The sequence below is a fragment of the Staurois parvus genome, unplaced genomic scaffold, assembly GCF_062004578.1.
Source record: "Staurois parvus isolate SC_StPar_1 unplaced genomic scaffold, SC_StPar_1.0 ptg000169l, whole genome shotgun sequence".
NCBI lineage: Eukaryota > Metazoa > Chordata > Amphibia > Anura > Ranidae > Staurois > Staurois parvus.
Window position 1 is genome coordinate 2,775,379 of NW_028317965.1, and position 27,953 is coordinate 2,803,331.

General features: G+C 42.3%; 1 protein-coding gene across 2 annotated transcripts in view; it reads right to left on the reverse strand.

Moving 5' to 3' along the window:
* Positions 1-27,953, reverse strand: part of LOC149462753 (follicle-stimulating hormone receptor-like) — a 172,596-nt gene that overhangs the window by 11,101 nt on the left and 133,542 nt on the right. For both annotated transcript variants that reach the window (XM_089676476.1, XM_089676475.1), the window contains exons 5-8: positions 21,373-21,444; positions 15,798-15,875; positions 12,519-12,587; positions 12,368-12,442 (exon numbers count right to left, since the gene is read on the reverse strand). In XM_089676476.1, coding sequence (XP_089532602.1) covers positions 12,368-12,442; positions 12,519-12,587; positions 15,798-15,875; positions 21,373-21,444 — 294 coding nt within the window. The remainder of the gene's footprint in view (positions 1-12,367; positions 12,443-12,518; positions 12,588-15,797; positions 15,876-21,372; positions 21,445-27,953) is intronic.

Genomic DNA, 27,953 nt, shown 5'->3' on the forward strand with positions numbered 1-27,953 from the left:
TGGCGCTTTCTCCGTCTTACCTTGGAACACATTGGTTTGGGCTCGCGGACCCTCACTTGGTTCATGTCCCTCTGCTCCCACCCCTCGGCATCTGTCCTGGTTAACAGTGCGATTTCCTCATCCTTTCCCACATTGAATGGGACCAGACAAGGATGTCTCTTCTCGCCTCTTCTCTTTGTTTTAGTAATGGAACATCTTGCACGAGCCATACGAGCTAACGACTCTATATTGGGCATACATACTCCCTAAGCGCACCACAAATTATCCTTATACGCCGACGACCTGCTAGTTTACATTCAACAACCACTTGTCTCCCTCCCCAGTCTTTTCAACGAATTCTGTAGATTTGGTTCCTTCAGTAACTTAATATCTCTAAAATGGAGGTCCTCAATATTTCTCTACCTGCTCATGTACTGGCAAACCTTCAGCCTAATTTTTCCTTTCAATGGCGACCTAAGGCCATCCCATATCTGGGGGTCCTGATTTCGGCTGATCTTACTGCTTTATATTCTCTCAATTATTTACCCTTATTTTCACGTATTCAAAAAGAATTGCTACATGGGGCACTTCAGCCCTTCCCTGGTTCGGCTGTATCAACACCCTCAAAATGGATACCTTACCTAAGCTATTATACGTTTTTCAGAAGATACCAATCACTGTCCCTAAGAGTGTTTTCCTCTCTTTACGCTCCCTTTCAATTTGATTTATTTGGCACTGTGGGTTTTCTAGGTTAAAGCATAGGTTACTTACTTACCCGAAACCTGAGGGCGGAGTGGGTTTGCTGGACTTTGAGCTTTATTACAGAGCTGCATTGCTGGCCTGGATGCTCGATTGGTTTCCTAGACCTTTTCATAAAGCCTCTTGTATGATTGAACAAGATCTTTCTCAGGTTGATCTTTGGGCTTTACCATGGGGGTACTCTCGGGGCTATCAGCATTTTTCAGCCTTGTCTCCCTTGACCTTAGCTGTGCTACGGCTGTGGTATAAATGAGGCATAATTGCTCTCTTATCTTCCAATATCTCTCCTTTGTCATCCCTATTTGATAACCCCACTCTTCCCCAAGGGTTGGGCTCCTCTATTATTGGACCCTTTACGCGTGTGTCCTGGCTTGTAGCTCGGGACTTTATTTGCCCCCAGTCGGGTCTTCCGCTCCTTCAAGGTGGGTCTAGGGACTGGCTGACCACTCTACACCTATCTTCATTTTGCAAGCACTTACACTCTTCCTCCAACATCCATCATCCACTTTCTACGATTGAACGGCTGTGCTCCCTCCCTGAACCGCCGACACATGTCCTTGCCTCTCTCTCGCTCCATAATGCTCTTTATTCTGAACTCCCTTCCTACACTACGGCTTGGGCTCGAGACCTAGGTAGGGAGGTGTCGGAGGAGGATTGGTCCATGTTGTTCCACTTTACTCATAATCTATTTCTTGCTACCCACAAGAAAATAATTTAAGCTCCTTTTGGATTGTAATTGAATGCAACCCTTTTGGCGGCAGGTCTTTGCTGTATATAACGAGATCTATGGGGAGTCCTTGGCCCCTTCGCCGGAAATTGCTCTTCTTTCTATATTACCGGGCTCACAGGCTTCACAGAAGAAAAGTCTGCTGCGTTTCTTACTGTCTGGAGCCCGCCAATTAATACCTCTCTTTTGGAAATCGGCTGCCCCCCCTCCCGATGTGAGTCTCTGTGCTTAATGATACCATGCATAAGGAGGAAATGCTGGCGTTTACTAATGATACCTATGATAAACATAAGCTGTTGTGGTCGGTCTGGCTTCATTTCTCCTTCTCTACGTCTCTCCGTGATATGTGCGCCCCTGCTGCGCTCTAGTGGAGTTATGCCTGGTCCCCCCGACTCAATCTCATTTTGGATTATCCGCTGGTTGGACCCCGTGGCGCACGCTGTGCTGTGTGCGGCAGGGTTGCTTTCATTTACCCACATAGATCGTAACCACCTCTCTGATGTTTTTCTTTTGTTTACCGTATATACTCGAGTATAAGCCGAGTTTTTCAGCACATTTTTTGTGCTGAAAAACGGCCCCCTCGGCTTATACTCGAGTCAACGTCTGCAGATGTCAGGGGGGGCGCGAGGCTCCGTCAAGGGGGGCGCGTACAGGGGTGGGCAGAGGGCTGCTGTCTCTTACCTGGCTCCCACGATGATCCATCCAGGAAGCGCTGCTCCTTCCGTCACTCCGACCACTCCCTCACTCCTGCCGCTCGGCTCCGCCTCCTCACCGGTGATTGGCCGCCAGAACTGTAGCTCAGGAAAGGTACACAGACGGCCAATCACGGGCAAGGAGGCGGAGCCGAGCGGACCCGCGAAAATCGAGTGAGGGAAAAGCCGGTAAGTGTGCAGTGCAGAGGTGCTGCTGCAACCACATATGCTGGCTGCAGCAGCACCATACTGCAACAGGGGTCAGCAAGTGTCATTGGTGTCAGTGGGAGGAATAGGGCCGCATCATTGGTGTCACTGATACTAATGATGAGGCATTATTCCTCCCACTGACACCGATGATGGGGCACTATTCCTCCCACTGACTCCAATGATGGGGCACTATTCCTCCCAGTGATACCAATGATGGGGCACTATTCCTCCCACTGATACCAATGATGGGGCACTATTCCTCCCACTGACACCAATGATGGGGCACTATTCCTCCCACTGATACTAATGATGGGGCACTATTCCTCCCACTGATACCAATGATGGGGCACTATTCCTCCCACTGATACCAATGATGGGGCACTATTCCTCCCACTGACACCAATGATGGGGCACTATTCCTCCCACTGATACTAATGATGGGGCACTATTCCTCCCACTGATACTAATGATGGGGCACTATTCCTCCCACTGATACCAATGATGGGGCACTATTCCTCCCACTGATACCAATGATGGGGCACTATTCCTCCCACTGACACCAATGATGGAGCACTATTCCTCCCACTGATACTAATGATGGGGCTTATACTCGAGTCAATAGTTTTTCCCAGTTTTTTGTGGTAAAATTAGGTACCTCGGCTTATATTCGGGTCGGCTTATACTCGAGTATATACGGTATATACTTGTACTTGTTTTTTTTATACTTCCTATGCTCTGTTTGTTAAATTTACGTAAAATAATAAAGACAAATTTGCCTTTAACTTTCTTCGGCCTGGACTCTTGAGCAACATTTTGCCTATTGATTCTGTACCTTGCTACCTGCACGTTTCCAACCTCTGCTTGCCCCTGACCTTGATCTTGCTTATGACTTGGTGCCTTCCTGCTCGTCTGTTACTGAACTTGACTTGTGACCCGGCTCTGATCTCTACTAGACTTGGTGTATTCGGAGTACCCTCACCGACGTGCTTCTGCTTATTTAGCACCAACGATCCAATGTTCAAGTCTTTGGTTCCAGCTTTGTGGTACCTGAGCCATTTCGTTGCCTTTGAAGCCCCTGTCCCAACTTTCAGGGGTGCTCAAACAGGAACTGTGCAAGAACCCATGCTTATACCAGTATATGCAAACACGGTATTCCCAATGCACACATTCCTGTAAAATGGCTGTGGGTGTAATTGGGTGCTGTAGCAACTACCGGCTGCAAAGAGAAAAGTATGTCACCAGTACACCAAGGATCTTCAGAATGGTGTACTGGCGACAAGCTTTATTCAGTGATCACATCTTAAATACAGAGGCAACTTTCATAGCCACACAGAACCCCTTCATCAGGCATGAAGGGGTCTTCCTTGGCTCTGAAACGTTGCTTCTGTATTTAACCTGTTGGCGCTGACTGTACACAAATATGCAGCCTTTTGGCGGCTGGGCCTTGATACCGAGAGCTATTTGTGATCGGGAGCTTTCCAATCATGTGACCGTTGTGACAGCCAATCACAGGGGTCACATGACCCTAAAACCCGTCCCACCTTCTGGCATAAAAAAACCCTTAAAGGGCCAGGAGGTGCCGGCGCCAAGGGGTTAATATATGATCTCTGAATAAAATTTTGCAGCACTGCAGCAAGAGTAAAAATTTACACTATGGGAAGCTCTACTTTTGTCTTTTACTGAGATATTGGCTTACACCTTAACCGTACACCTGGAGAGGATATCGCCACCAATACGCATACCCCAGAGAGGGAGGTCGTTGCAGGAAGAGGTATTCTGTGACAGAGGAACCATATACATGGAGGATCCAGTTTTGTGATCCCAAAAGTGTTTTGACCCCTGTGGGTCGAAGCAATGAGGTGAGAGGCCAATCTAGCCACTTACGGATAATCATCTGTGGTCACCCACATTCACTATCCATGAGCACGAGTGTACATCTTGATTTTGGATTGCATGGTGTTGTTAGAACCATTTTGGACTCTTGTTTTTCACATTTATTTTTTCGTTTTGTATTTTGTGTCATGTGTTTTGTTGCATGCTGTATGTTAGATTAGATTACACAGAGATTTTTCACTATTGCATATATATATATATATATATATATATATATATATATATATTTTATATGTATCTGATGTATACACCTTTATATAGAAACACTATCTAGAGTTTTGAGTCTATAATATTTTTGCATTATTTATGCACATCAGGCTTTACAAAAAATATTCACTTGCATGTTTATGCATTTGTTCTTAAATTGAGTCCAATTCTTTGGACGTTTCACTCTTAAATCCTTATCTGGACTATTATTCACCATCACCGTTTAATCCTGTTTAGGATTAACTCATTCTTGTTACTTACCTGTTGTAAATATTTATTACCATTTATGTGATTGTGTATTTGTCACTTCTTATTCACCTTTGGATCCAGTCAGGATCAGATCACGGTCATATATTTTTAAGACCCCATGTGGATCTAATCAATTATTTTCCTTTGCACATTGTGACACTTTATATATATGTTTCTATTTTTTATGCAAATATTAGTATAATAGGTGACTTGATGGTTTGTGAGTAGCGCTGCATCATTTTTCTCATTGCATTTATTTGATCATTGGTATATGATTGGATGTTAACAGCTTCTTTTTGTTTTTTTTTATCATATTGAAGGTAGAAGCGCAGGAGGTTCACACCATTATTATTTAGCAGTTTATATTTACTAAAATAATTGCATTTCCATGTTGTGTGTACTGTGGGAGACCGGATATAGTGAATGCGGGGTCCTGGGAGACCAGATATAGTGAATGCAGGGTCCGGGGAGACCAGATATAGTGAATGCAGGGTCTGGGGAGACCATATATAGTGAATGCAGGGTCTGGGGAGACCAGATATAGTGAATGCAGGGTCCGGGGAGACCGGATATAGTGAATGCAGGGTCCGGGGAGACCAGATATAGTGAATTCGGGGTTCAGGGAGACCAGATATAGTGAATGCAGGGTCCGAGGAGACCAGATATAGTGAATTCAGGGTTCGGGGAGACCAGATATAGTGAATGCAGGGTCCGGAGAGGCCAGATATAGTGAATGCAGGGTCCGGAGAGGCCAGATATTGTGACTGCAGGGTCCAGGGAGACCAGATACAGGGATTTCAGGGTCCTGTGAGACTGGATATAGTGAATGTAGGGTCTAGGGAGACCGGATATAGTGAATGCAGGGTCTGGGGAGACCAGATACAGGGATTGCAGGGTCCTGTGAGACTGGATACAGGGATTGCAGGGTCCTGTGAGACTGGATATAGTGAATGTAGGGTCTAGGGAGACCGGATATAGTGAATGCAGGGTCTGGGGAGACCAGATATAGGGATTGCAGGGTCCGGGGAGACCGGATATAGTGAATGCAGGGTCCAGGGAGACCAGATATGGTGAATGCAGGGTCCTGGGAGACCGGATATAGTGAATGCAGGGTTTGGGGAGACCAGATATAGTGAATGCAGGGTTCGGGGAGACCAGATATAGTGAATGCGGGGTCCTGGGAGACCAGATATAATGAATGCGGGGTCCTGGGAGACCGGATATAGTGAATGGAGGGTCCGGGGAGACCGGATATAGTGAATGCAGGGTCCGGGAAGACCAGATATAGTGATTGCAGGGTCCGGGGAGACCGGATATAGTGAATGCATGGTCTGTGGAGACCAGATATAGTGAATGCAGGGTCCGGGGAGACCAGATATAGTGAATGCAGGGTCCGGGGAGACCAGATATAGTGAATGCAGGGTCCGGGGAGAGTAGATATAGTGAATGCAGGGTCCGGGGAGACCAGATATAGTGAATGCAGGGTCTGGGGAGACCAGATATAGTGAATGCAGGGTCTGGGGCGAGTAGATATAGTGAATGCAGGGTCCGGGGAGACCAGATATAGTGAATGCAGGGTCCGGGAGGACCAGATATAGTGAATGCAGGGTCCGGGGAGAGTAGATATAGTGAATGCGGGGTCTGGGGAGACCAGATATAGTGAATGCAGGGTCCTGGGAGACCAGATATAGTGAATGCAGGGTCCTGGGAGACCAGATATAGTGAATGTAGGGTCTGGGGAGACCAGATATAGTGAATGCAGGGTCCGGGGAGACCGGATATAGTGAATGCAGGGTCTGGGGAGACCAGATATAAAGTACAAGACTTCAATTGGAAAATAAGGAATTGTCCAAATCGATAAAAAGCAGGAGGTGATATTTGTATTCTCAGTGAAGTATGTCTGTATGAACTTCTATGACATTACCACATAATATAATACAAAGAAGCTATATGGTGGTGGTTTCATAAATAGTTTTTTTTTTTTTTTTTTAATTTCCTTGATGTATTCTTTGGTCTATGACGTTGATTGCCTTAAGAGTCACTCCTTGACTTAAATGTTCAATTTGCGTGTCTTTTATTAATTTTAATGAAATGCTTCTAAAAGGAGTAACGTATCATCTTTCATGCTAAAGCAAATTAAAATATAAAGCGAATTGTTAATTAAAAAATATAATAAAATCTACTGGAGTAAAGGAAACCCATAGCAGCCCACAGAGGTAACATTTGTTCTGAATAAAGCAATTTCAACATGTTCCCATGGAAATTACTGAACCATTCCATTTTTTTCAAAACCTGGTTCTGCTTCATTTTTCTCCTGTTTTGCTACTAAACACTTTACACAGTTCAAAGGCAAACCATATGTGTTAGAAACTCTAGACAACTAGAAAAAATGCAAAAAAAAAGGTTTGTGACTTTTTTTCTCAACTGTAAACTCTAAAAAAAACAATATTGGTGTCAACAGAAAATGAAAAAGGACAATAATGCAGTTTTAATCATTTTAAATATGTCTTTAAAAAGCCCAATTTAAATCCTGAATATGTTTATCCTCTGACTATAATCAGTGACTATCACTGCTGTGACTTTGCATGCGACTTTGCATTATATAAAGTCGCATGACAATTGAAAATCAATTTATTTCAATTGCAGCCATTCAGATCAATGCGATTCATGTTGCAGCGACTTTTAAAAAAGAGCTTTACTAATTTGATGCAACTTTCATGTGACTTGAGTGCTCTAGACTCCTCGAGTTGCATGACAGTGACAAGCAAGTCGCACTGGAAATTGCACAACAATGGGGTCACAGCTGTTCAGGGGCGGACTGACAACTCATGGGGCCCCCTGGGCAATAGGGGATCATGGGGCCCCTGTATCCTTGCCCAAACTGAACAAAGCCTATGAAAAAGGTACCAGGGGCATCTCATGGGGCCCCCTCCTGACCCGGGCCCTCGGGCAGTGCCCGAGTTTCCAAATGGTCAGTCCGCCCCTGCAGCTGTGTGAACTGAGCCTAATGCTATAACTTGTTTATCAACCTAAATAATTAAAACAGAACTGAACCCTCCTTTCCTTTACAGCCAAGGAAGTTGCCATTTTAGGGGGTTATTTACTAAAAGTGGAGAGTGCAAAATCTGGTGCAGCTCTGCATAGAAACCAATCAGCTTCCAGGATTTATTGTCAAAGCTTAATTGAACAAGCTGAAGTTAGAAGCTGATTGGCTACCATGCACAGCTGCACCAGATTCGGAGTGCACCAGTTTTAGTAAATCTCCCCCAGAGTCTCTTTTTGATCTGCAATTGCCATGATGCTGCATATGTAATAATAAACTTTATTTTATATAGTACCTTTAACCACTTGCCCTCCAGAGGATTTACCCCCCTTCCTGACCAGGCCATTTTTTTTTTTGCGATACAGCACTGCATTAATTTAACTGACAATTGTGCAGTCATGCAGCGCTGCACCCAAATGAAATTTATGTCCTTTTTTCCCCACAAATAGAGCTTTCTTTTGGTGGTATTTGATTGCCTGTGTGTTTTTTATTTTTTGAGCTATAAACAAAAAAATACCGACAATTTTGAAAAAAACAATATTTTTTACTTTTTGCTATTAAACATGTCCAGTAAAAAATTTTAAAAATATAATTTCGGCATAAATTTAGGCCAAAATGTATTCTGCAACATGTCTTTGCTAAAAAAATATCCAAGTAGGTGTAAATTAATTGGTTTACGTGAAAGTTATAGCGTTTACAAATGGCGGTATATAGACTGGAATATATTTTTTTAATTTTTTTATTTTAGTACTGGCACCGATCAGCGGGACTCTGACACTGAGGGGAACTGACTAACTGTCACTGACATCCCCATTGACACCAATACAGTGATCAGTGCTAATAAAAAGCACTGACACTGTACTAATGGCACTGGGCAGGAAGGGGTTTTACCGCTTCCCAACTGCACTATAGTAAAAGTACTGCTACAGGGCGGCAGGGCTGCGCAAAATAACGTATGTATACATGATTTTGTATGTTGGGGTAGGGGGCGCGCGTGCCACAGATGTTGATCACGGGTCCCAGCCGGACATTCCCCACCGGCACCCGGCGATCTCCGATCAATGCTGACAAAGGAGAGGTCTGTATGTAAACAATACAGATCTCTCCCCTGTCAGTACCAGCACGCTACTTTGTATTGCTCTGCATAGCAGAGCAATACAAAGCAGCATGATTACACAGTGAAAGAAACACACAGACAAAATAGTAAAACAGCACACAGTTAACACTTTACAAAAAAACACAAGAAATACGCAGGATAAAATAAAAAGGACAATTACATGAAAGGGTGTCTAAAGAAAAAAGTTGTTCTATTTGATTTGGATGTGTTTAGAGAAGATGACTCTCTGATGTTCTTTGGAAGTGATTTCCAGAGTTTTGGAGCATAGCATATATATATATATATATATATATATATATATATATATATACGTGATTTTGCGCACCTGTGCCACCCTGTAGCAGTACTACTGCTATAGGGCGGACGGGAAGAGTTTAAGGAAGAGTGTCTAGATGGAAGCCTCTCCTCAATGCAAAACACACCAAAACTTGCTTCGAGTTTGCAAAAATAACAATTCAATTAAACAAATGTAGTATCAGGCTGCAACATAATAAAAATGAAAAATGTGAGGAGGGTTTGAATATTTTACGAATGCACTGTATGTATATATATATATATATATATATATATATATATATATATATATACACACATTGCTTTGTACCGAAAAAAAGTAGTGCATGCCATTTTTTAGTGCCAGGCAAATGCAGAGTAATGCAATGCGCTGATGAGAACTGCTTTCATAGAGAACCATTATTTTTTATTGCCATGCATCAGGAATGCATTCAATAATGCACCCCAGCACATGTCTGGTGTGGTGCCTTTAGGCTGCTCACAGATTCATAGTTTTTTTCATTCAAACAAATTAGAAGAATGAATTCCTCCATCCACGCAAGAAAGGTGGATGGAGGAATCTGTCACACTGTGCCATGTATTCTGACTCCATTATTGTCAGAATATACTGATCTGCAGCTGCAGCCGTCGACCGACAAACATTTTCCAACATTCTTGCTCGCCATAAGTCAATCATCAGAGGGCCATAGATAGATTGAAATTTGACTGGTCTCTGCTGAACTGGATGAATATTGATCCATCTATGGTCAGCTTTAGACGCTCCATCAAGTTTCATTTAGAGACAGATTGTCTAAAAGGAAGCACACTCAGGTGAGCTGTCTTAAAGTGTTACTAAACCCAGGACCCTGCATTCACTATATCTGATCTCCCCAGACCCTGCATTCACTATATCTGATCTCCCCAGACCCTGCATTCACTATATCTGATCTCCCCGGACCCTGCATTCACTATATCTGATCTCCCCGGACCCTGCATTCACTATATCCGGTCTCCCCAGACCCTGCATTCACTATATCTGATCTCCCCGGACCCTGCATTCACTATATCTGGTCTGCCCGGATCCTGCATTCACTATATCTGGTCTCCCCGGACCCTGCATTCACTATATCTGGTCTCTCCGGACCCTGCATTCACTATATCTGGTCTCCCCAGACCCTGCATTCACTATATCTGGTCTGCCCAGACCCTGCATTCACTATATCTGGTCTGCCCAGACCCTGCATTCACTATATCTGGTCTCCCCGGACCCTGCATTCACTATATCTGGTCTCCTAGGACCTTGCATCCACTATATCTGGTCTCCCAGGACCCTGCATTCACTATATCTGGTCTCCCCGGACCCTGCATTCACTATATCTGGTCTCCCCGGACCCTGCATTCACTATATCTGGTCTCCCCGGACCCTGCATTCACTATATCTGGTCTCCCCGGACCCTGCATTCACTATATCTGGTCTGCCCAGACCCTCCATTCACTATATCTGGTCTCCCCGGACCCTGCATTTACTATATCTGGTCTGCCCAGACCCTGCATTCACTATATCCGGTCTCCCAGGACCCTGCATTCACTATATCCGGTCTCCCAGGACCCTGCATTCACTATATCTGGTTTCCCCGGACCCTGCATTCACTATATCTGGTCTCCCCTGACCCTGCATTCACTATATCTGGTCTCCCAGGACCCTGCATTCACTATATCTGGTCTCCCCGGACCCTGCATTCACTATATCTGGTCTCCCAGGACCCTGCATTCACTATATCTGGTCTCCCCGGGCCTTGCATTCACTATATCTGGTCTCCCACAGTACACACAACATGGGAATGCAAGTATTTTTGTAAATAAAAAACTGCTAAATATCTTTTCTCAGCAGGAAATATAGCAGTCTTGTGACTTTTATCAGTGTTCAGCCTAGCACATGTTAAAGCTTGTAGGAAGAGTTTTCATTCTGCTCTAGGAGGATGCAGAACCCCTGACCTCTGTCTGGACAGTGCTGATTGGCCATGTTGATCACATGCACACTCTCAAGAAAAAAAACCCTCTCTAGCAATACAAACCTAACTGAGCATGTGCAGAGTGACTCCACACCTTATGTCTTATCAGGAGACAAGAGGGGGGCACTAGAAGAAGGAGAGGATCAGAGAAAGACAGGATCAAACGGCCTTTTTACACAATGCAGAGGATTAAGCTCTTAGGTTCCATAGTGAGTATATCAAGCTTCATTTCTGCATATACAAACTGGTTTTACTGTTGTGGGTTTAGTAACACTTTAAGAGGATGGATGAAGAACCCCTGACCTCTGTCGGGACAGTGCTGATTGGCCCTGTGTTGATCACATGCACACTCTCAAGAAAAAAACCCTCTCTAGCAATACAAACCAAACTGAGCATGTGCAGAGTGACTCCACACTATATGTCTTATCAGGAGACAAGAGGGGGGCACTAGAAGATGGGGAGGATCAGAGAAAGACAGGATCAAATGGCCTTTTTACACAATGCAGAGGATTAACCCCTTAGGTTCTATAGTGAGTATATCAAGCTTCCTTTCTGCATATACAGACTGATTTTACTGTTGTGGGTTTAGTAACACTTTAAGAATGCATATTTCTCTGGGGATCCATTGTCATATGTGCATATAGAAGAAATACAAAATAGATATAGCATCGGTTTCAAAATGTATAACTTAAAAAAAATGAAATAAACTTCATCCAAAATTGTTAGATTCCCTTTAACTCCCCAACAGGGGTGGACTGACAACTCATGGGGCCCCCGGGCAATAGGGGATCATGGGGCCCCTGTGTCCTTGCCCAAACTCAAAAAATCCTATGAAAAAGGTACCAGGGGCATCTCATGGGGCCCCCTACTGACCCCGGGCCCTCGGGCACTGCCCGAGTTTCCAAATGGTCAGCCCGCCCCTGCTCCCCAACATCTACAAACAACATTCATTTTGGGTGGAGTGAACCTTTAACGCCCCCCCAGTTACAGAGGTTGTCCAAAGAAATGCTGCTTATACCTTGCCAGCATATGATGCAATTCAGTAATCTGGAGTGAATTATGTTAGTAAATGGGTGTCTTACAATTGCAAACTAAACTTCTGTAACTCAGATATTGATTTGTTCTTTCTCATAGATCTTAGCTGCAGACAAAACAAAAGATTTCACAAGTTTAATTTAAACCTCATCAAGGAAAGTTATAACTTACAGCACTTCAGGTCCACTGGCTCCATGGAAAACAAGATCGGGTAACGTTGTTAGCTTCTGATTGCCACTGAGGACTCTATTAGATAAGAATTCAAGAAATGAATATTATACAATGGAAACACGCAGCAGATCAGAAGGACTCCGAAACTCACAATTCATGTACATTTGTTCCATTGAAAGCATGGTTCTCTATTTCTTCTATGTCGTTCTGCACAAGCCATCTAGAGGGAAAAAAAAAGTAAATCATATTCATCTGAAATATTGATGTTCCTAGTAAAGTACATATGAGCTCAGAGCAAGGAAAATAGTGGAGGAAATTTGTGGAGGAAAATTGTGGTTCTCTTAAAGTGACACTAAAGCATGTCCTTATTCTCCAAAAATAATCCATACACATCCACAACATGGCCCTGTCATTTATTTGTAAGGAAATCGTTTCTTACTGTGGTTTTCTGCTCCCAAGCCTCTCATTTCTCTGCTCACTACCGTTTGTATGGCAGGAGCAGCGCACAATAGTCATGTGTACTGTTCTATGCACACTACAAATTCAATAGTCCATCTCAGGAGCAAGCAGGAAAGGGAGCTAAGTTCCTACATACAGTGGGGCCGTGGGGAATTATTGTAGCCATACTCTAGTAGAAATGTTCCCTTCCCCTTCCATCTACCTATCCTGCCAACCTGCATAAAAAAGATGTGCATACTCAGAGAATAGGTGCAGGAACTCCCTCTTTCTGATTCTCCGCCCCCTTGTCTCCACTCCCTACACTCCTCTGAGCACCGTCCCTTTTTTCCACCTCCGAGCACCATCCCTTGGTGCCACCCCCTACTCACCTCCCAGTACCACCCCATTTGGAGAATACAGAGCCATGTATCATTTTGTGGTGCTAAGTAATTTGTATGGAATTTGTTAATGATAACAAGAAAAGCAGTAAAATAAATCCCCTGCAGCCAGCAACAATAGATTCCTCCCCAGCAACAATAGATAAACATTAGGGATTAGGGAGGAGCTACAGCGTTGTGACGTCAGGCCGCCGGCACCGCATGTTTCCCCGTGGCCATCTTTGAAATCATCAGATGGTCAGTGTTTTTGTTGCCCTCACTTTTTGTGCTGTACATTTGGAATAAACACCTCCCGTTTAAAAGATAATACACTATCTGGCCTCCTCTTTTTGGGGCTCCTTGGGAGCTTTTAACACCCACAGAGTGGCAGTACCAAGTGTGGCAGTGGATACCGGACAGTGAGTGGCACCTGACCAGACCAGACTATAAAGGGACCTCCAGTTTTCTAAGATTGGTATTTCTAAATGCGCAGTCCGATTGCGTATCTGGTGAGTGCGCAATCCTATCATATGAATTACATCACCAGGGGCGGACTGACAACTCATGGGGCCCCCGGGCAATAGGGGATCATGGGGCCCCTGTGTCCTTGCCCAAACTCAAAAAAGCCTATGAAAAAGGTACCAGGGCATCTCATGGGGCCCCTTACTGACCCTGGGCCCTCGGGAAGTGCCCGAGTTTCCAAATGGTCAGTCCGCCCCTTTACATCACCATAATACCGGATCAGATCACTGGATTTTGAAGATCATCACGATCTTTCATGCACCTTAATTGTGGACTATTGTTTGGTTAATACGTCTGGCACCTTGCACTTTATTGGTCACCATTAAGTGATACAGTTATCACTTTGCATTTCACTTTATCTAGATACAAGCACTTTGTCACTGGATTTCCATGCTCATCTATGATGCGTTTTTATGATGCGTATATGTAATATTATTTATGAAACTGACACGTTTGCATATCACTACGTCACTTTATTTTAGTGTGCTTCTGTTATGTGATAAAAATGCAAATATTTGTTTTTTTTATTCATATTGATATTTTAGCGCTACACCCTGCTTTTACTATTTCATTTGGAGGTTTTATATGGTACCTTTTGGTGTTTAGCAGCTATTTTAGGCTTTAAGCGCTCGCCTGCTCTTTTGTTTACTATAACAATAGATACCCCACACCAGAAACAAAAGATCCCCCACACAACAGCAATGGACCACCTAGAAGGAAACTTCACCCCCAGTAAAAAAATATCTACCCCTGCACCATTAGAACCCCCTTTCCCCAGCAGCAACAACAGATCTCCCAGCAGCCAGCAACCTCTCCCTCAACAGTAGATCCATACCAGCAACATAAGACCCCACTCCCCCCAGCAACAATAGATCTCCGGCCGGCAACAATAGACCCTCACACAAAAACAGTGATAATAGATGCTCCAGCAGCTAGCGTCAATAGATCCTCTAGTACACCCCACATCCCTTGCCATTACATATATTCAGTGCTTGAGGTGACAGATCTGCGTTCCCCCGTGTTCCCACTGACAAAAATCCCTGTGCATACCTATCTATTTTTAAGTTGCTCAATCCAGCCGCTCCTTCCCTGTGTCAGTCAGCAACCAGCTGCTGCAGGGGAGAGAAGGGAGCACCGACAATGGCTTGGCTATGGAGGTTGGTGGTAGCTGGAGTTGCAGGATGTTGTAACTGAACTGGATTAAAAATAGGTAAGCAGGATAGGTTGGGGGGTGGATTTTTAAGAATAGGCTTTTCTTCTCCTTTAGGAATTTTTTTTTTTAACCAAAATAATTTAGTGTCACTTTAAAGTAGCATTTAGTTTTCATTTTGGATAAAGTAAGGGAGGGTTATAACCCCTGTCAGATTTTTTTTTTTGCTATGTGCAGACCATTGGGGAGATTTCCCTTCACTTCCTGTCTCATAGGGTCACCAGGATCACCAGAACTAGTGTCTCCATTGAACGTTTCCCCCTCTATTCCTGTTCTGGTGACAACCCTAAAATGTGGATTTTTTTTCACTCTTAGGGAAAAATTTACCAGGACAAATAGAGAGGGCAAAGCTCCCTAACAGGGGCACAGACCTCACTAAGAGCCTGACAGGTGTCCTAACCCCTCTCCACAGTATCCTCTCTATATGGAGAGGGGTTAGTTATATTTTAAAGGACAGCTGTACCTTTCAACTTTTCCTAACTCTTTCCCCCAACCCCTTATGATCTCAATTCTGCTAAGACTCCCACTCACTCACCCAACCAACCAACCAGCAAACAGCTTACTTATCTTAGTTCCAGAGCCATGGTCTCCTATGTTCATCCACGTCTTCCTTTGGCTATGGACAGGTCCTGAATGCTGAAGAAATAGGTGCCACAAAATGACACGGTGCAGGCCTCTGCAATATTTCTGCAGTAAGTCCAGGCCACTGTGATGATGTGTCTCTAGGGGGCGGGTCCCTGACAGTCTGGGCTCACAGGAAATGGGTTGAATGATGTTGGCCAAGGGACGACCCCAGAAATAGGGTGAGTATTGCAGCAACAGATACATTTGTATACTGATGTGCAATAAATAAAAAAAAAATGAAGCTACACTTTATACTTACAATCGGACACTTTCGTTACTCAGTCCAGAAAATGCATTTCTCTTGATCTTCTTTATGTTGATATTGTCTTGGATATCCCTGAAACATGTTGCAAATGTTACTATAGAAATAAACAGTGTCTATTTCCAGTGCAGTTATTGGAAAGTAACAAACATGTTATGCTTGTGTAGCACCCTTCTAGTTTAGCTAGAGGAAGCTAGATCCTAATTGTTAGACAGGAGCTGTAACAGCTCAGGAGTAATAGCCAGTGGGATCAAATTGTGGTCAGGGCTGAGAGGCTCTACAGGTCAGCCCCTCTGGAATTTCCCCCTGCTCTGAGGCTTTCAGAGGAGGGCCTTGGAGGCAGTGGGTGGATCTGAGGAGTGGCTGGCTGCACTCTTGAGGGATCTCAGCCAATCCCCAACAGAAGGCGTGGCAAGGGGCTGGGGCTCCCTTAAAAGTACAGGAGTCTGCTCAGTGGCAGGGAGTCTGGTGGAAGAAGAAGAGGCGTGTGGAGAAGAAGATGTAAGGTTGGAGGAAGGAGGCTGCCAGGAGGCCTAGTGGGATGGGGCCTGCCTGTGAGCCTGGTGCTGGAGAGAAGGAAAACTTGGAGCTCACTGGCCCCTTGAGAGAGGACCACCTGTATGGCATGGGATACCAAGCTGATAGGACTGGTAGCAGCAGCCAGCCACCAGCAAGTGGTACAGGAGAGGTTCTAAAGGGAGTACACCTGCACTCCCTGGGCAGATAGGGGAAGGAGCACTTGCTCTGGTGGGAAATCAGATTGGCCCCTACTAGTGACTGTTCACCTCAAATAAAGAAGCAGGAGACATATCCCCTGCACAGGAAGAAAGTCTCTAGATTGTTGGGTGAAGAGGAGTTTATCTAGGGTCTGGGGTAGTACAATTAGGAGCTGCTGACTAGCACTCCAACAGAGACTGCATCAGAGAAAGAGAAGCTTGTGAATAGTTCAGGAAATTGTCCTCAGTTATCAGTTCCCTTTGGCATCCTATACCCCCCTTACCCCATCCAAGATATTATCCCCTCAATAGAATAACAAAACCAACACTCAAGCACTGATTTATGACTCTAAGTGCAAGCTTGTATGGAAAATGCTGAATGCTTGGCTGTGCAGGACTATAGGGGGACCCAGATTCATCAGCAATCCCTAAGGGGGTAGTGCTACACTATCTATCTATCTATCTATCTATCTATCTATCTATCTATCTATCTATCTATCTATCTATCTATCCATCTATCCAATCTAATCAATCTACAGTATATTTGAGCATCATAAGCATAAACGTAGTAATTGAGGCCATGTGATCTAAGAAGCTGGCCAAGTGGAAACATGTTAATGCTAAAATGCAAGGGACTCAAGGCTGAGCCCTGACGAACATTGTACTTGAACCAAAGGTCATTAGTGACTTTGACTAAGTTTTTTTCAACCAGATTAAAGGGGTTCAAACAGATGATTTAAAGTCAGATGATTTTGTAACTGAGACATTACAGCCTCTTCAAAGATCTTGGCAAGGAAGGTTAAGTTAGGGTGAAAGTTGTTTAAGTTGTCCAGAGCCATGTTGGGTTTTTTTAGGTACCAGGGCGATGGCAGCAGATTTGAGGATTGTTGGTACAAAACCAGTGCTAAGGGAGTCATTTATGATATTGAGAATAATGGGGCATAGAGAACTGAAACAGGATTTAAATAAAAGTGTGGGGATAGGATCAAATATGCAGGTGGAAGATTTAATTTTAGAGACCAATTTAATCAGAGATGCCGAGTCAAGTAGAGAGAAGCAGAAGAGAGAAGAACTGCGCATCAGAATGGGGAAGAAAGGTGATTTAAGTGTCTTTGAACATGGCTTGGTTGTTGGTACCAGATGAGCTGGTTTGAGTATTTACAAAAATGCTGATCTACTGGGATTTTCACAAACAACCATCTCTAGGGTTTTCCAGGGAATGGTCCAAAAAAGAAAAAATATCCAGTGAATGGCAGATGTGTGGACAAAATGCCTTGTTGATGTTAGAGGCCAGAGGAGAATGGGTTTGAGATGATGGAAAAGCAACAGTAACTCATGTCAATATGGACCAAAATCACTGAGGAAAGTTTCCAACACCTTGTTGAATCTATGCCATGTGGAATTAAGACAGTTCTAAAGGCAAAAGGGGGTCCAACCCGGTACTAGCAAGGTGTACCTAATAAAGTGGCCGGTGAGTGTATCTAATCAAACAAATGTATCTGAAAAACAGCACAAGCCTAAATAGTAGAATGAAATTATTATATAGGATTTATATAGCGCCAACAATTTGCTCAGCGCTTTACAATATATAAAAGGACTCTTAAACTATGACCCCTTAGTGAATCCGTCACACAAAAACAAGCTATAGGATGCAGGGGTCAGTGAGGCTCTTGTACATTTTTGGTAATGTGTAAAACGTAGATGGATAGTCCACCTTGATGAACTCAAAACTATCTTTATTAATGATACCTCAGCTAAATGCTTTACTAATGATGTTCAAAAATTGCTGGAATGATGTCACCGAGTTATCTATGGATCAGTGCCAATCCCAACTACTTAAGATTTTACAGCACACATTTTGACAGTTGACTAATGGTTACACCATTATTGTGATTACTTTTTATATACGTTTTCTTAGATGGTGATTCATCCTCCCCTTCTCTTTGGATAATGTTAATCGTCTTCCTTGTGTGGAACACTTAATTTTGTATCCAAAATATTTCTCTATAGATTTATGTAGAAGGGTATATATACACTATATTGCCAAAAGTATTGGGGCGTCTGACTTTACACGCACATGAACTTTAATGGCATCCCAATCTTAGTCCTTAGAATTCAGTATTGAGTTGGCCCCGCCCTTTGCAGCTATAACAGCTTCAACTCTTCTGGGAAGGCTGTCCATAAGGTTTAGGAGGGTTTCTTTGGGACCATTCTTCAAGAAGCGCATTTGTGAGGTCGGGCACTGATGTCGGACGAATAGGCCTAGCTCGCAGTCTCTGCTCTAATTCATCCTGAAGGTGTTCCATTGGGTTGAGGTCAGGACTTTGTGCAGACCAGTCAAGTTCCTCCACTCGAAATTCTCTCCTCCATGTCTTTATGGACCTTGCTTTGTGCACTGGTGCGCAGTCATGTGGGAACAGGAAGGGGACCATCCCCAAACTGTTCCCACAAAGTTGGGAGCATGAAATTGTCCAAAATGTCTTGGTATGCTGACGCCTTAAGAGTTCCCTTCACTGGAACTAGGGGGCCAAGCCCAACCCCTGAAAAACAACCCCACACCATAATCCCCCCTCCACCAAACTTTACACTTGGCACAATGCAGTCAGGCAAGTACCGTTCTCCTGGCAACTTCCAAATACAGACAAGTCCATTGGATTGACAGACAGAATGTGATTGGTCACTCCAGAGAACACATCTCCACTGCTCTAGACTCCAGTGGTGGCGTGCTTTACACCACGGCATCCGACGCTTTGCATTGCACTTGGTGATGTGAGGCTTGGATGCAGCTGCTCGGCCATGGAAACCCATTCCATGAAGCTCTCTATGCACTGTTGTGCTAATCTGAAGGCCACGTGAAATTTGGAGGTCTTTCGCTATTGACTCTGCAGACAGTTGGCGACTTCTGCGTACTATGCGCTTCAGCATGCTCTGACCCCATTCTGTCATTTTACGTGGCCTACTACTTCGTTGCTGAGTTGCTGTTGTTCCCAGTTGCTTCCACTTTGTTATAATCCCACTAACAGATGACCGTGGAATTTTTGGCACCAAGAAAATGTCACGGATGGACTTATTACACAGGTGACAACCTATCACGGGACCACGCTTGAATTCACTGAGCTCCTAAGAGCGACCCATTCTTTCACAAATGTTTGTAGAAGCAGTCAGCATGCCTAGGTGATGATTATATACACCTGTGGCCATGGAGGTGATTGGAACACCTGAATCCAATGATTTGAAAGACAGGCCCCAATAGTTTTGGCAATATAGTGTATATCATATTGAGTATGTTGGCTTGATGCTGGATGGCTGACTGGGAATTCTCTGCCCTTAGAAGGCATGGTCGAGCTGCAGTGGTGTCACCCATCTATGGCTTGCCTTCGGTGTGCACCCCCCCCCCCTCTTTTTTGATGCCCTTCTTTCCATTGAGGAGCTCTGCATATCAATTTCTGGCATCTCTTTGATAACTTTTAAACAGTAATATGGTCCCGTCTTGTATGTTAGGATCTATTATATATATATTTTTAAAAATATATATTTTTTAAATAAATTCATCTGATTATTTTTTACATATAAAAAAATAATTTTAACATATATTTTACATATATTTGTAAATGCATTCCAAAATGTAGATTTGTATTTTTAAAGACATACAGTATATTTGAAATGTATTTTTAAAAATATTTCTGAAATATTTTGTAATAAAAACGCATTTCAACATGCAGTATATATATATATATATATATATAAATATATATATATATATATATATATATATATATACTTTTTTTTTTTTTTTTAAATAGTAATTCAAATATATGGCAATATATTTGGGAAGAATATTTTTAAAATATATTCCAAATATATTTTTCTTCTATGTGGGTATCTATCTAATTTGTTAGTCTACTTATCTGCATTTATCTTGGAATCAATCAGAGACTGCATCAGAGAAAGAGAAGCTTGTGAATAGTTCAGGAAATTGTCCTCAGTTATCAGTTCCCTTTGGCATCCTATACCCCCCTTACCCCATCCAAGTTATAATCCCCTCAATAAACTAACAAAACCAACACTCAAGGACTGATTTATGACTCTAAATGCAAGCTTGTATGGAAAATGCTGAATGTTTGGCTGTGCAGGACTATAGGGGGACCCAGATTCATCAGCAATCCCTAAGGGGGTAGTGTTACACTATCTATCTATCTATCTATCTATCTATCTATCTATCTATCTATTTCATATCTATCTATCTCATATCTATCTATCTATCTATCTATCTATCTATCTATCTATCTATCTATCTCATATCTATCTATCTATCTCATATCTATCTATCTCATATCTATCTATCTATCTATCTATCTATCTATCTATCTATCTATCTATCTATCTATCTATCTATCTCATATCTATCTATCTATCTCATATCTATCTATCTATCTATCTATCTATCTATCTATCTATCTATCTATCTATCTATCTATCTATCTATCTATCTCATATCTATCTATCTATCTATCTATCTATCTATCTCATATCTATCTATCTATCTATCTATCTATCTATCTATCTATCTATCTATCTATCTATCTCATATCTATCTATCTATCTATCTATCTATCTATCTATCTATCTATCTCATATCTATCTATCTATCTATCTATCTATCTATCTAGCCATTATAATGCCTCCTGACCTTTCCGTTTGTCCACCCCCACACCTATCCGTTCATTGTATGTCCTCTACATTATATTATTAAAGAGCTGAGGCAGAAGTTTTACTTTTTCTTAAACTCCATGCTCTGCCATTCTTCCCAATTTTCTGACATGATTAAATATTTAGCAAAAGTGCTTAAAACTTACAGAAATACTATTTCCAGAGACTGTATCCTGGAAACCGCAGGGATAATATGTATTCCGGTGTTGTATATAAACCTAAAAGGAACAGATAAAATTGAAAATGAAGTTTCCGAAGAATCCTCCTAAATGCAGCTCATCACTTAATAAGTAAGTATCCTGGCTAAAATGCAATTAAACTGCACAAGCAGTATTTTCTTGATAGGTGGCTTAATGATGAAGTATTAGAGGGTTGCTGATCTTGCTGTATTAGAGGGATCTGCACGGAGAAGGTTATAATGAAATACCCTGAACTCCCTCCTATAATAAGAGTATTACATTTTGGAAAATACCCCAGGTGTTATAATTACAGTATCCATAGGATGGCTGTTAAATTCACAATGTCATCAACTAAATAATTCCCCTCTAGACAACATTAGGAGAATATATACTTTATACTCTCAATTTTCAGTGCGGTAATATCTGTGTATTAATTTGGGCACTGTGGACTCCGCATGAATTATTTAGGAATGAAAAGGCTGAAGCGGCTTGTGCCTTGTGTATTTGGGTTCTTAAGAAACAATTAGTCAGCGTGTGTTTTGAATACCTTAGCCAGGGAGCGATTACACCTAAAATACATAACTTGGTTTCTATAGCATAGCCTGACAACTGGTTATCAATGAACTTCTCTTACTCTAGGTTCACAATTCTGCATATTGCACTTAATGCTCTTTTCCAGCATGGTTTGCGGTGAGTTTTGTGTTTTTGAACACGCATTTTTTACATGGTTTTGATGTATTTTTCTTTTTTTTTTGCCAATAGAAAGTATTGACTTTGATACAAATTTGATGCAACTTTGGATGGATGTGACTTGGATGTGACTTGGATGAGATTTTGGATGGGTGCAACTTGGATGCGACTTTGGATGGGTGTGACTAGGATGTGACTTTGATGCGACTTTGGACAGGTGTGACTATTAGCAAAAAAAAAGTTGCATCAAAGTGCACTCAACCAAAGTTGCATCAAAGTGCACTCAACCAAAGTTGCATCAAAGTGCACTCAACCAAAGTTGCATCAAAGTGCACTCAACCAAAGTTGCATCAAACTCAATTTTTTCCTATTGGCATAAAATGCATAATGAATCAAAGGTGTACTACATGTGATCAGCTGTGTCCTACGGACACAGCTGATCACGTGATGTGGTAAAGTGACACACTGATCACTGGGAAATACAATTTGTAGCTGCTGCACTTTCCTCACGCTGTCACAGCGTGTTATCAGAGGAGGGATCAGCACCGATCATCAGGGCACTGATGATCAGTTCCCTGATGATTGGTGCCCAGCAGTGCAACCCAGCAGTGCCACCCACAAGTGCACAGCAGTGCCACCCACCTGTGCCCATCAGTGTCCCCCAGTGGCCAGCAGTGCCCATCAGTGCCGCCCAGCAGTGCCACCCATCAGTGCCCAACAGTGCCGCCAGTCAGTGTCATCAATCAGTGCCCATCAGTGCCGCCTATCAGTGCCCATCAGTGCCGCCTATCAGTGCCCATCAGTGCCCATCATCAGTGCCGACTCATCAGAGCCAGCTCATCAGTGCCACCTATCAGTGCCCATCAGTGCTGCCTATCCGTGCTTCCTCATCAGTGCCTCCTATCAGTGCCCATCAGTGCTGCCTATCTGTGCTTCCTCATCAGTGCCTCCTAGCAGTGCCCATCAGTGCTGCCTATCTGTGCCACCTCATCAGTGCCTCCGATCAGTGCCCATCAGTGCAGCCTCATCAATGCACATCAGTGAAGGAGAAAAATTACCTGTTTGCAAAATTTTATAATAGAAACAAAGAAAAACTTTTTTTTTGTTTGCTCTTTTTTTGTTTATAGCGCAAAAAATAAAACCCCCAGCGGCGAGTAAATACCACCAAAAGAAAGCTCTATTTGTGTGAAAAAAATTATAAAAATATCATATGGGTACAATTAGGCATGACCGCACAATTGTCATTCAAAGTGCATCAGCGCTGAAAGCTGAAGATTGACCTGGGCAAGAAGGGGGTATAAGTGCCCGGTAGGCAAGTGGTTAAATAAAAAAATGCACCTTGTTGCATTTCAGAAAGTCCTTGACTCTATGAAAAATTCATAGATGTGAATGTGTCCCATAGGAAACCTTTTTAAAAGGACTGTAGTGCATTTCTACAAAATGCACTAAAAATGCATTGGTGTGCACCTTGTGGTCTATTAAAAACATCATTAAAGTCTTTTAGTTTTATCTGTTAGATAAGTGCAAATAAATTCCCGTTGATCCTGCCAGAAATCCAGTGAGTTCATAACTTCCTGTGCTCTCTGTCTCTGCTGCATTAAAATCTCAAGCAATGTGATCAGCCCTGTCCGGTAAGCCTTCAAGTGGTATTAAAACCAAAAGCAAACATTATTTATATTGCAACTTACCATTTCTTGGCTACATTCATTTTCTTCTTTAGGCTTTCTTTCTTCCATCTAGTGATCTGGCCAGTAAGTCTGTTGTTTTAAAAAAAACAAGCTCGACAGCAGAATGTAGCATGTATGTATGTTTGCTGTAACTGATTACAAAGTGTTACCTGGAGTTTAGCTTCAAGATGTTAGTGTATTTAAATCTGCTAGTACAGTTAACACTCCCCTCCTTTCAAACTGACAATGCTTCTGTCTGCTGTGCCTGTGCTCCTTCATCCAAAGTGGAGGTACTCAACTACAGGACGTGTGTTACTGGCTAGATCACCGGGTGAAAATACGGAAAAAAGCCTAAGAAAAGAAAACTAATGCAGCCACCACATCTAATGGTCGGTAAACTACAAAATATTACATTTTTGTTTTTGGGTTTAGTACCACTTTTAGCCTGCAGATGCCACTGCATCCTTTTAAAACTGTCAAATACAATTACAGTGTTAAAAAATTAATTAAATTATTACATTAACCACTTGCCCCCCATAAGATTTACCCCCCTTCCTGACCAGGCCATTGTTTGCGTTACGTAAACTGACAATTGCGCGTTCATGCAACGCTGCACCCAAATTAAATTTATGTCACTTTGTTCCCACAAATAGAGCTTTCTTATTTGGTCGCCTCTGCATTTTTTTGCAATTTTGAAAAAAAAAATATATTTTTGACTTTTTGCTATAAAACATATATACAATGCATATACAAAATATATATATGCTGCCTCTTGAAATGCATTTTTATATAAATATAAAAATATTCAATATATTTCTTTTACAAAGAATTTTATTATAGAATAGGAAACAGCAGAAAATCAGTCAAGAACATATGCAATGACCAGCAAAAATATGGCCTACAGAAGATGTGATGGAAAATACAGAATATGTACTGATGAGAAAACATGAAAATAAACTGCGTACATAAGTGCCATACAGGAAAAAAAATAAAACAATAGATTGCAAAAATGATAGACATTTAGAGACTAATAATATAATAAATTCTCAGGAAAAATTGTTGCAAAATCAACATACAGAATGCGAAATGAATAGGAGAAAGAGCCTCCAAAGAGGTACTTAACACGCAGGGCTCTCATAGGAGTCCAGCACATGGGCGCAGTATGCTGGTACGGGACTCAGAACAGGGATCACAATCAGCACAACTAACCTGAAGAGGACAGATTACACAAGAGAAAAGAAAGGAGCGAAGAGAAAGGAGACAAACATACACACACACACACACACAAAAAAAATATGGGGGGACTCCAGGGGGACCGCGGCAGAGAAAATAAAAAAATAAAATATAAAAATAAGCTGATATATAAGTTTTATATCGACAAGAGGGACTGGTCGACTAAAATATTCAATAGATTTCAATAAATAAATAAATAAATATATATATATATATATACTGTATATATATATATATATATATATATATATATATTTATTTATTTATTCAAATATATTGAATATGGCCAAAATTGTAGTATTTCAAATATATGGCAATATATTTGGGAGGAATATTTTTAAAATATATTTCAAATATATTTTTCTTCCATGTGGGTTAAAACTGCACCACAAACGCCTATAATGAAGTTTAATGGTATTAATGCTCCGCAAATGCCTCGCAACCATCTCGCTAACGCCCTGCAAACGCCTACTAGGCGTTTGAGGAGCGTCACCATAGACTTGAATGTGAGGCTTCAATTCCTCCTGATTTGACATGAGGAGTCCATTTTGCAGCGCCACTAACTCTTCAGTGTGAACAGCACTATGTGCTGCCATGTGTAGAATTTTCATAGGCATTTGAGAAGTGTTAAAAAACTCCAAATGCCTGTCTAACGCCTGCTAATAAAGCTAGTGTGAACTTACAAGTTATATAGTTATTAGTGTAGCACTATCTTCTAGAGCGCCTTTCTCAACCTTCTCAGCACAGACAAACCCTCAAACTAAGTTTCCAGTCTCAGGGAACCCCTGCTAAAAATTGCTATACACTGGGCAGTTTGTGATGTCAGAACTCCACCCCCTGCCTGCTTAAGGGGAAAAACAACATTTGATCTGTGTGTTATAGGAGGCTGTAGAGAAGAGAGGGTGGTACTGAAGAATTGAATAAAGTGGCTCTGAATTGGTATTGATTAAAGTGTCAAGATAAACAGGTACAACTTATGTAGGAGGATTTGTTTCATCTATGTGTATAACTTGAGATTAGATATGTAAGGGTTTACAACAAAAGTGGTTATTAACCCTTACATATACCCAGTGAAGTGACTGGCCTCAGGTAATACAGAGATGAAACTAATCCTTCTACATAAGTTGTACCTGTTTATCTTGACCATAGTTACATAGTTAGTCTGCCTGAAAAAAGACAAAAGTCCATCCAGTTCAACCATTAAAAAAAAAAAGTTATAATCCTACACCTACAGTTAATCCAGAGGAAGGCAAAAAAACCAGCAAAGCATGATCCAATTTGCTCCTGCAGGGGAAAAAATTCCTTCCTGATCCCCCGAGAGGCAATCGGATATTCCCTGGATCAACTTTACCTATAAATGTTAGTATCCAGTTATATTCTGTGTATCTAGGAAAGAATCCAGGCCTTTTTTAAAGCAATCCACTGAGCTGGCCAGAACCAACTCTTGAGAGAGTCTATTCCACATTTTCACAGCTGTTACTGTGAAGAAACCTTTCCGTGTTTGGAGATTATAGCTACACTTTAATCGATACCACTTCAGAGACACTTTAATCAATTCTTCAGTACCACTTTAGTCAATTCTGATTGGTTGCAAGGACAGCGAGCCTTTTTCTAATAAACCCGAGGAGGACTAAGTCATCATTATTTATTATTACTCCTAATTAGCTGTCAATAGGCAGTTTCTGTCTAGCGCTGGAACCCTCCGCTGCTCCTGCCTCTAAGCCTTTTGTTCCAATAACAAAAAATGCAAAGTGGTTTAAATGCTTCTCTCTGTCAGGATGAATACCATGAACATTAATCTGATTTAATAATTATTTGCAGCGGTAGTGCCAAGTTGGCTTCGTTTGTTCAGCTATTTTTGGAGATGACTCCTCGCGTCTCACAGAAGGAATGGAATCTTCCTTCCTCTGCACAGTACCGGCCTGTCTGTCAAGGATGGATTGCGAAGTTCAAGTTTTCATTATTAATATCTTTTCTGCAGAGGCCTCTGGCTAAACTCTTACCCCCTGAGTTATGGGACACAAAATATATATACAGAATTTTGTAATCTCGGGCTATAAATCTGTTTTATTCATTTTTATATTCTAGGGATTTTATTTAAAGGGTAATTCCAACCAAAGAGAATGCTCATATTTCTATTTTGAGAGGAGGGAAATGAGATTCAGCCCCTTCAGAGCAGAACCCAAGAATGCTGTATCATTTAAACCTCATTTAGATGTGCAGTGGGGGGGGGTAAAAATGCATAGTTAAGATGAGTACCGGTATATCTTTCTATAGTGTGCACATGCTTCAGTCCAAAGCACGTAGTGTGATTTCTGTCTCCTCTCTGTTATCTGCATATTGTTATCTGTTATCTTTGTTGTCACTTTTGATAGGTTATCTTCACACCACAGAATCTCAGGATTCTCTCCACCTAGGTCTCAGATTACACCCAGCTCCCTGCTTTATATTGTGCAGTGTGTGACATCAGATCTCCATCCCCTGCCTGCTATCTTCACACCACAGAATCTCAGGATTATCTCCACCTCGGTCTCAGATTACACTCAGCTCCCTGCTTTATATTGTGCAGTGCGTGACATCAGATCTCCATCCCCTGCCTGCTATCTTCACACCACAGAATCTCAGGATTCTCTCCTCCTAGGTCTCAGATTACACCCAGCTCCCTGCTTTATATTGTGCAGTGTGCCGGGGCGGACTGACCATTCGAACACTCGGGCACTGCCCGTGGGCCCGGGGTCAGTAGGGGGCCCCATGAAATGCCCCTGGTACCTTTTATAAGCTTTTTTTGAGTGTGGGCAAGGCATAGGGGCACCATGATCCCCTATTGCCCGGGGGCCCCATGAGTTGTCAGTCCGCCCCTGGCAGTGTGTGACATCAGATCTCCATCCCCTGCCTGCTATCTTCACACCACAGAATCTCAGGATTCTCTCCTCCTAGGTCTCAGATTACACCCAGCTC